This window comes from Quercus suber, unplaced genomic scaffold (genome assembly GCF_002906115.3).
Source record: "Quercus suber isolate HL8 unplaced genomic scaffold, Cork oak 2.0 scaffold_32, whole genome shotgun sequence".
Classification (NCBI taxonomy): domain Eukaryota; kingdom Viridiplantae; phylum Streptophyta; class Magnoliopsida; order Fagales; family Fagaceae; genus Quercus; species Quercus suber.
Genome location: NW_027069497.1, coordinates 1,218,359 through 1,229,139, shown reverse-complemented (window position 1 = coordinate 1,229,139; position 10,781 = coordinate 1,218,359). Strand labels below are relative to the sequence as shown.

Sequence of the window (10,781 nt, the reverse complement as noted above, 5' to 3'; positions counted from 1 at the left end):
ATTTGTGTGGCTTAAGTGGTCTCCAAGAAACCTCAAATGGAAATATCTTGCGCCCTACAATTAATCTTTTGGGTTAATTAGCAAAGGATCTCGCAAAATATGTGTATTTATGAGGATCTTCCCCACAAAAAAACACCGTTTTCCCTAAGAAACAAAGGTCGGTTTTCCACTACTATAAAGGGAGCGGCTCCTCTCCCGTTTTCAAGTCTCCAGTTATCTGCATTTTTTATTTTAGATGAGCTATTAAACAATCTACGGTTCATAACATAACCACTTTAAATAAAATTTTGATTGCATTCTTTTTCCTTCTTTCTCTCTCTTCCTTTCCCCTTTCTGTCTCTCTCACCTAAATCACCAAGCTGCTGAGATTAATGTAGTGGTTTTGTGAGTGAAACAACTTGTCCACTCCTACCAATTCAGGTTCTTATTTCCTACCATAACTGGGACTCGTACTCTGTGATCAAATTTGCTATTACTATACTGAAGATTTTAGGATTTAGGCTTTCTGATTGTTCACTTTTAGAAGAAAAAAAAAATCTAATTCTAGGGTTAGAGGGAGATTTAGAGCAAAATTTGCAGAATCTTCCAATGTCACTGAATAAATCCTTTGGCACTGAGCCCACTGACTAAATTTGGCTAAGGGATTTACTAATTGTGACTACTGACTTTGCTTAATTTCCTTTCTTGATGTTTTGTAGATTCTCTCCATAGGTTTTGTTTTGCTTCCTTTGTTGATGTTCTGTAGATTCTCTGCACACTTCTTGTAACTCTCTTCTTCTTCTTCTTCTTCTTCTTTGTTTGCACAGTAGCTTGGTAAACTCAGGTGAAAGAGACAGAGGGAAAAAGAAGAGAGAGAAAGAAGGAAAAATAATAATATGAAAATTGTATTTAAAGTTGATATGTTCTAACCCTTAGATTGTTTAGTAACCACATGTTGTTCATCTAAAATAAAAATGGAGATAACAGGAGACTTGAAATCGAGAGAGGAGCCGCTCTCTACTATAAAAACCCAAAACCCTTAGAAATCAACGTACGCATAATTTATCCTAACTCTGACACTCTAGAGTTGTGAAAAGTTCTCTAACTTAACTTTCGAATGGTATTTGACCAGTACCATGCCCCTACTTTCTATAGGGTCTTCTTCTTCTTATTTGTTGCACAGGTTTTGTCTAAAGCACGTGAGGACCATGTAGTTTACTAACGATTTTCGACATCATAAAAAACAAAGCACGTGAGCAAGGAGCAAGCAACAACGAGCCTCGTAGACACTTTGATCAAATTTATTTTCTTGGAATTGGTGTTGGTGTTGGTGTTAAATGAAAATTTTGAGCGCAAACCATTGACAAGGATCTTGGCGTAATCAAAGACTATCGCGAACAACAATAAGAAAATTATAAATTCTGCACATCTCTTTGACTACTGTGTTCACACGCCCACACAACGTAGCAAATATCAAAGCAACCGCTGCGAATACAGCTTGCCATATTGATTCTGGGAAGGGGCAGTCATTGTCTTCTTTGACAGGACTCTCCATGAACATGAAGCAAAGCTAATTCAATTCTATTACTTTACTTTGGAGGTGCAGCAAGCTGAGGAGAGCAGGATATATATACATGCATTAGGCGGTTTGAGTTTGAGCAAAGGGCAATTCAAATTTCAAACAGTACTAGGATTTGGCTAGGGTGGTGTAGTTTTGAAGTTTTGAACTTGGGGTGGATGGGGCATAGAATTTGTTTCACTATTTATATATATTTTTTTTAACCCAAATTACAAAAATAATAATTTTTCAATTGTGGTACCTAAAATAATGAGTTTTACTTCTTATGGGATATGCATGGGTCGAAATGGATTTGGCTCAAACCGTACCAACCTGATTGGGTTGAACATATCTCAACTTGTTGCCGACCCAAGATTTGATTCGATCGAGCGTATTAGACCTTCAAACAGGTGGGGATCAGTTCAGCCAGAGTTGTAGATCTAAAAATCAACAAAAATTCAATGATTTAACAATGAAATTCTCACATAGATCTAGCTAAGATCTCGCTTGATTTGGAAATTCTCACTCGAAATACTTTTATACGTTGATTTATTCGGGAATTTTCAGGTTTTAGGGGAAGGAGATCCAAAACCGACCCGCCAACGTTGGTTTGTGGATGAAGAGACCCACCGCCAACCGACAGAGTAGTTGAGTCAGGTGGCAATTAACTCGAGTCCAATCAGGTTAATCTAGACATGGCAAAATGGGCGCTGGGGGGGGGGGGGGGGTTGGGTTCGACTAAACATGGACCATTTTTAGTGGGTTGAAAATAGATCCAGTCAATTGTGCTATGGGTCGGGTCAACATGTTTTTTTTCACATGAATTTTTTTTTAATAAAAAAAAACCATATTTTTGACACTTGGTAAGTCATGTAACAAATTACTTAGTGTGAAATGCATTACTTTAAATTCACCACCCATATCAAGAAAGAGCTCAACTCATCAAATTAATACTTATTTAATAATTATAAAATTATACTATGAAAAACAAAATAGCACACACAAAAGGAGTCTAGTCTTTCCTTTGAAAATCTAACTAAAAAAACACATAGTTTCACTTTTATACAATATCAATATCCTAAAACATAAAATAAAATTACTAATTCCATATTGAATAGCTAATTTGACAAATAATAAAAATATATAAGAAATTTACAATATTGAAAACTAATTTCATATTTTAATATCTTGAGAAATAATCTAATAGCTGATTAATTTTAGATATACTATGATTGGCACTCTATTTCAATTTGGGTATAATATTAAGTTTGAATGTTTACTAATTTATATATAGTATTTTTTTTATGAATGTTATGTCATTGTTAAGTAACACAAATACTAAGAAATATCACATTTTATTTTTAAAAGCCACTTATTTTGACAATGAATTGTTAAAAAATAGGCCTAAGCGCATTAACAAGTTGAAGGAGAACAACTATTGTTACCAACTTACCATTAAACTCAAACTTTAAACTGCTCAATAGAGAGAGAAATTGAAATGGAGACAAGGAAAAAAGGGGTTCATGGAGACAAGTATCTCAATGAAGATTCAACAACCCTACAAGTGGAGGGTCAAGATCAAAGAAAGAATGTTATAAAAGGCAAGAGACACTCGATGAATAGGAATCGAAATAAGAAAAATAGAAAATAGTACTCAGAAAGTTGAGAGTAGAAGTGAAAATATTTGTGTTCCCTTATGTACTAACAGTCTCTCGGCCATTTCCAAGGAAGATAATACCAATTATTTTATACTTTGTGGAAGATTTCCTTAAGTGTTCTTTTGTCATACTTTTGTTTCTTGAATATGGATCATCTTAGAAACTTCATCCATTAGCTTAAAGTCCCATCTCTTCAAATTAGTTTTCTTGGACATTGATCCAAGCCCAACATCTCTTTTGGGCCTTGGATTTAGCTCCCCTATGGTACCTATGCACATACACAGGATTACACACTCATTTTTGTAACAGAAGTGCAACTTTTTTTTTCCCGCAACAAAAATACACTAAAATAATTTTGTATTGCAATTATGCGTCAAGTGTCGATAGATACATAACCACCCTTATTCCTTACCTCTTCAAAAAAAAACAAAGAATCCCCCTATTTCTACCAATCACCGGTCTTTGAGTCTCTCATTCAATCTAGAGATATTACTAGTTAAGATTCATATGTAAAAGAAAATTTTCACAACTATCATTAAATTTCTAACAATTAAATAGGTAATAAAAATAAAAGAAAAATACTAAGGGAAACTTCCTATAAGACTAATTTAGTGAAGTTTGCAAAGAATTTTTTTATTTATTTTTTAATGTTTCAAAGATCCTTGAAACAATGGAATGCAGACATATTTAACTAAACAATATAAGGAAATGGTAGGATGAATTTAAGACTCACAACCATTGAATACAAGTGCTTAGTGCTTGTGGGGGTGTGAAAAGTGAGGATCAGAATTCAAGTCTCTAGGAGAGAATTTTATATACTTATACACTTAGATTAGATTAAAGTGAAATTTCTATCTTGTATAAAATAAAAATAAATAAAAATTCTTACTAGCAACAGTATATTATACTTTAATACAATTTAATAATAAGTCTTACAAAACAAAATAAAGAAATAGAAAGAATAGTTGTACACGACATTAAGGGGGAGTAATTAGTAGAAAGGAAAAGACAAGAAAATATTAATAACTAATTAATTCTTGTTAGCGGAAAAAAAAAAAATCTTCAAAAAATCTCTTTAAAAATTGGTACTTTTGTGATCTATGCTAATCCACTGTTCATGATGATGCGCTATCCTTGCCTCCTTGAATGTGTTGGGCATTATTTTATTTAGTTACTAAAAGTGTTCTAGAATATACTTATTGTGCCTTGAAAAAAATAAGAATTAAAAAAAAAAAAAAAACTACACATAAAACTAAAAATTAAAAACTTGGCGGTTAAGATGCAAGTAAGAGGACACATACAATTGTGAAGCTCAATTCTTTTAACAAAGAAAAGAGAAGGTAGATATATGTATTTCTTATATCTTAAACTCTCAAATTTTTACTTTAAAAATGTAAAAAGAAAATAATAATAATAATAATGAAAAAAAAATTAAATCATCCCTTCTTTGTGATAGAATACAAATGTTAAAAGAGAAAGATATCAGTTTTTATTAGTTTTACCTCATTAAGTTTAGTAAATGTCATTCGTATTTTACCTGGGCAACAAAGTTAAAAAATAAAAAATAAAATAAAATATTATTATTGAAATAAAATTTAAGAAATAAATCTTATAAAATGAAGTATAAAAATTAAGAAAAAGTATATTAAAGATACCTCCATATGTATTGTAAAATATTTCCAAAGAGAACGTTTATTGAAGAGACCATTATTATCATTATTATTTTTTTTGATGGGGAAGAGACCATTATTATAAACAAACAAAACAATAAAAAGTACAAACACAAGTGTGAATGTGTGATACCCAAAAAAAAGTAGTAAGGTACAACCATATATATATTTTTAAAACAACAGTAAACATAACTCAATTACATATATTAGGCAAAATTGAACATCGCAAAAAGAAATCAAATAAATTGTATAAAAATTTCATAGAAAGATTAAAAATTACCTCTTAATATGCTATAAAATATTTGAAATAGGGTAAAAGCGAAAACCTACAATGAACATTTATGAAAAATTGTGAAGGTTCTCTATAAAAGGAAAAAAAAAAAGAAAAAAAAAAAGAAAGAAAAATTATACAGGAGGTATGCCCAACATAACTCTTCGCATCCTTAGATTTAAGTAGAGACAAAACTAAAAGACAACCGTAAAAATGTATTTCCAACTTTTACTAAAATATTGCCTACAAAATAAAACCACTCTCTATTAAGAGATTTGAGCTACCCCAACTCCCAACTCCTCATACTCCTTCAATCACTTAAGCTGTAAGCCCATGTTCTCATAAATACTTCTTAGCCATTTTTTTTTTAATTTGCAATTTTCTTACTCTTAATCTAAATAAAAAGAGTATTTGAATATGTGCGTAGTGCATATTCAAAAGCTAGTAGCTTATTTGTGAACATTTGACTTTCGACCGTCTAGATGATATCCAATTTCTTGCTAGAATTAGGGAAATTCAATTTTGACATAATTTTGTAAGAGCCTCTAGCTCAAAACTAGGAGTGCACTAAAATTAGAGGAGAGTCTTACACAGAGGAGTGTCTAGAGTTTTCTTTTACTCTCCTCTCTATAGTCTATTGTGAATACTGATGTATGAATTTCTTAATTTAATATTGGGAAAATTCTTCTTCCTTACCTTGTAAACACAAAAAAAATGTAGCAAAAATGTGTATTTGCAAAAAGATATAGTTTTATTTTTCAAACGGTCAGAATCAGATTAAAAAAAAAAAAAAAAAGGGAGTAGAACTAGCTTTAAAAACAATTCAAAGAGTCCCATCCCCCAAAATTGTTTTGTACCGGACTCTATCAATGGTCTAAGTCTTTTTTCTTTCAAATGGAAACCGCAACCACCACCACCTCCTCAAACAACGAAGACGACGACGACGTCGTTTTCTTCGACGCCCTAGACGACTTTCTCTTCTACGATTGCCCCTCTTCCCTCACTCCCCAATCAGAATGCTCCACCTCAGCCTCCTCCCCCTCCCCCTCCTCCTCCGCTCTCCTCACCGCCGGCTCCTCCTCCACCCTCCGCCTCCGATCTCTCTCTCACCGCTCATTATCCGGCGATGATTCCAAAACCTCCAGCTTCAACTCCTCCGCCTTCCGCGATCGGTATCGGATTTCTCGGAACCTGACCGAAAACGAGAGGATAAACGAAAAGCCGGAGCCAGTTCAGAGTGAAAATTCAATCGTAACCACCGAAACCGATAACCGAGTCGTCGCCGCCGCCGTCGCTAACGACTCGGCTGACTCAGCAGTGGAACTCAGCGATCCATCGTTCGATTGGCTGATATTCATAGCCGGACTGGTAATCAAAGCCATTACCTTCCAAATCAACCTCTTCATCACCTTCACCACTTTCCCTCTCTTCCTTCTCTATCACTCTTACACTATAATCACCAATCCGTACCAAACGGTGCGTCGCGGCACAGACTATCTGAGCCAAAAGCTCTCCAAATTCAAACCCGAAGCCCTAAGCTCTTGGCTGAGGGAGAACCAGTGGGTTTTGAAAGTCGCGTTGCGGTGTGGATGGGGGATTCTGTCGTCGGCCTATGTCTGCGTCGTTTTGTGCTCTCTGTTGGTGTCGTCGGCTGTTTTCAGCGTCGTTTTGATCAGGCGCTTGGTGGAGGAGCCGATTCAGATTAAGGAGGTGTTGAATTTCAATTACGCTATGCACAGTCCGGTGGCGTATGTGCCGATTGTGCCGTGTACGGGCATTGGTTGTGGCGAGCATTGTAAGGAAATGATTGGAGGGATAGGGTTTATACCTCCTACTCATAGGTTGCAGGTCAAGGTTTCGATGACGTTGCCGGAGTCTGAGTACAATCGAAATCTCGGGGTTTTTCAGGTACTTCGATTGATTTTTAGAGTGGAATTAGTTTTACGTTTTTTCCAGATATGATAGTTTTCTTCTTTGTTTAGTTTACATGATTCATTGACTTGCATTGTTAAAATTTAGGAATCTAAACTTTAGAGTCTTTAGGAAAACACATTCACACGTTAGTTGTGTAATTGTCTATTGTAATCGGTTGATGTTACTCCTTAACTGCGCTTTGTTGTTAATTGTTATTGTGTGAAGTCTGTTGGCATCATAGGATGAGTTTGAGAGATGTCTGTAACTAAAGCATGTGTTTGAGTTTTGAGATGTTGTTATATTGTTTAAGCGGTGAGAAATTGTCTGAAATTAATAAGATCACTAAGAACTTGTGATGTGGAAATGGGTGATAATAGTTTAAGACATTTGGGTGAGATTGTGCCAGAGTTACTTCGGTAGTGGCATTCAGAACTAGATGGTGTGAACTCTTACTGTCCTTTGAAGAAAAGGATATAGTAAAAAGAATACATCTAGAACAATTCAATCTATCATCATGGACATTCATTTTTGGTAAGTCATTAAAAATTCCATTAAAAGAAAAGCGCAAAAAGGGTGCAGCCCTAGTACACGGGTAGTGTACAAAGGAAAATCCCAAAACAAAAGTGAATAATAAATAGCTAAACAAAGGTTATAGGAAGCGTAAAGTATCCAGGAACTCTAAAAAATCTATTATAGAGAAAGTTTGAGAAGTTGAAGTTCAATTGTAAAAAGTTTTCAAGGATAAAAAATTTGACTTTGTTGTGTGTATCTCTTTAAACTCAAAACAGTGTGTCTTTCATTCTCTCCAAAAGCTCCACATTAAACGCAAAGAAACAACTTTCCACATGTCCCCATTTCTTCTCTTGACAAAACATTCTTTCCAACAATATAACAAATCCAACATTGAAGAAGGTATTACCCAACAAACACTAATCAAACAGACAGCTGATCACCACAATTCCTAACCCATTACAGATTGTAGGAAAGATGAGCCACACATTCCATGTCTCTTGCATATAAGCACCAATGCATAAGAACAAACCATTGCTTCCTTAGATTTTCCATAGTCCAGATCTCAGACATCACAAGAAAAAGCCACCCTAGGTGGCACACAGACTTTCCGAATGTGGAAAGGATTCTCTCCTCTTGATGCCGCATTCACTTGAAAGCCTTGAGATTTTGAAGGGCTTTGTTCTGATTTATTCATCTACCCATGATGAATCTTCATAGCATATATGTCATTCAAAAATAAAACCATAGACAAAAATTCTCAATCATGCAACTCTATAATGAATAACAAATTCTAGAGAAAAAGAAAATTCCATTTTTGTACTCCAAATAATCTGCCACCTTAGGCTCTTTGTTCCTGGCAATTAGGAAAAGACCAAGATTTCCCTTTAAAAGTAGTCTCATCATTCCACAGATAATACCCAAAAAAATTTAGAAATATAACCAACAGCAAATCTGATAAAGAGTGAGAAGTTGTCCCATCTTCCTCTAATATTCTTCCACAAGCCCACACCATACGGCCCTCTAATCTCATTAGTGCATGGACTCTCCTAGGTATTGCCTTACTTGAAATCTATCACCCTTCTCCACAACATATTTTCTTTAACCTCATAGCGCCATAGCCATATCCCAAGCAAAGATTAATTAAAAGGAATTAGTTTCTTAATCCTCAAACCTCCATCACAAATCAGACTGCAATGTATATTTCAATTGACTAATTAAACTTGAACTCCTCACGCATTCCACCAAAGAAAAAGTACCTTTTTCCAACTTGTTTGTCACACCTGCAGGCAATGGGCATAAAGATGAGAAAAAAGTTGGAAGCTAGATAGTGTAGTTTTAACTTTTAATTAGAGTGTGTCTCCTCCCTTTTAAACTGTAAAATTTCTTTCAAATAGCCAACCTCTTTTGCATTCTCTCAGTGATGGAGTCCCATGCATGCCTAGACTTAAAGTGAGCTCCCAAAAGCAAACCCAAATATTTCATAGCTAGGGCTGAGACACGACATAGAAGATTAAATGCCAATGGGTCAACATTCAGTCCTCTCCAACTGGTACAATTTCAGACTTACTCAAAATGATCCTTAAGCTTGAAACCACCTCAAAGAAGATGAAGAAACATCTCAAGTGGTGGCGTTGAGAGGAATTTGCATTACACTAAACGAGTGTCACCAGCAAACAGGAGATGGGAGTTTACCATCATTTCACCCTGGCATTATTGATAGTAAAACTGTTCAGATCTCCCCTTGACACAGGTATTACCATAGACATTCATATATAGATAGCTGGTACCATGTTTAAAATTTAAAGGGAAATAATTCAGGTGCACTCTGGACACTGACAAAACAGTGCAAATTTCTGAAACTCTGACTAGAGGGAAGAATGCTATTTCTCTAAGTGTTATTTCTTCTTCATTGTATAGTTTCAAGTTTTTCTTTTTCTTTTTTTGGAGGAGGGGGGAGGTATTATGTTGGTAGCAGAGGTTGGACTGTTATAGTGATCTTAATTCATGACTACGTTGTTTGATTTTCATTTGGTGTCTTTACCATATATGATGAATTTTTTTGTGACTTCTTTTAATGTTCTTTTGAAGGTCAGAGTAGACTTCCTCTCTGCTAGTGGTAAAACTCTTGCCAGTTCAAGCCATCCATGCATGTTACAATATAAAAGTGAGCCTATCCGTCTTCTTCTGACTTTTCTTAAGGCTGCTCCTCTTGTTGCTGGCTATGTATCTGAATCACAAACTCTGAGTCTGAAGTTTAGAGGTTTTACTGAAGGGGAAGTGCCTACTGCCTGCTTAAAGGTTACAATTGAACAACGAGCAGAGTACCGCCCTGGTGCTGGTATCCCTGAATTATATGATGCCTCTCTGATCCTTGAGTCAGAACTTCCCCTGTTTAAAAGAATTATATGGTATTGGAAGAAGACTATATTTATATGGATCAGCATAATGTCATTTATGATGCAGTTGCTGTTTACTCTTGTCTGTTGTCGATCTATTATTATTCCAAAATTGAGGCCAAGGGATGTTGTTCCTAGCAATAGTGCTACACGAAACAGTCCCCCGGTACAAGGTGGTGTTGCTAGCGGTAGTGCTACAGGAAGCAGTTCCCCGGTACAAGGTTGAGAATGTGGCTTGTGCAGACCTGATGATAATGATGAAAAGGATTTTATTTCTGATGGTTGAGCCCAATGTTATATTAACTCTGAGTCGCATTTGGTATGGCATCCTAACTTTGAATTTTGACCATTTTTTAATTTTTTTTAGACAATGTACATTTTTAATTACCAATGATGTATGATTTACATGTATGTTGGAAAGAGAAATTAAATTAACATTTGTATATGATCCAAGTAGCTGTTTGTTCTCTAATTAGTTTGCAAATGAACAATGGTTTTGTGAAATGTTACGCAATGTAGAAAAAGCAGTACACAATGTTATATTTAGTTTATTATGACTGGAAATAGTTGTAAACAGATCTAACGACAAAATTCATGGTGAAGATGTAAGCCTGGTGTACCAAAAATTTTATAAGTTATGAACATTGTTCTAGCAATAAAACTTTATGGTCTTTCGGTAAAGCAATGAGACTTATTAGGCATCAAGAATGGTATGTGAAATTTTATTACTTTAGTACTCATCCTTGTTAGTTGTAGTTTTGTTTCATAGGTTGGTTTTGCATGTAAATTATGTGAGTCAGGGTTGCTCATCAGAAATTAATT

The 10,781-nt window shown here is 34.9% G+C and overlaps 1 protein-coding gene across 1 annotated transcript; it reads left to right on the top strand.

Annotated features, from left to right (window-relative positions):
• The first annotated feature begins 5,942 nt into the window (after window positions 1-5,942).
• On the top strand, window positions 5,943-10,463 carry LOC111999168 (seipin-2). The gene is made up of 2 exons (XM_024031286.2): window positions 5,943-7,044; window positions 9,652-10,463. Exons 1-2 carry the CDS (start codon window positions 6,031-6,033, stop codon window positions 10,183-10,185), a joined length of 1,548 nt encoding a protein of 515 aa, XP_023887054.1. The 5' UTR covers window positions 5,943-6,030; the 3' UTR covers window positions 10,186-10,463.
• Window positions 10,464-10,781: the final 318 nt, after the last annotated feature.

What these genes read in the sequence shown, in the direction of transcription:
- LOC111999168 (XM_024031286.2), top strand. Translation starts at nt 6,031, where the DNA reads ATGGAAACCGCAACCACCACCACCTCCTCAAACAACGAAGACGACGAC. An exon ending in GAAATCTCGGGGTTTTTCAG is followed by an intron (nt 7,045 to 9,651) that starts GTACTTCGATTG and finishes GTTCTTTTGAAG; the next exon opens with GTCAGAGTAGACTTCCTCTC.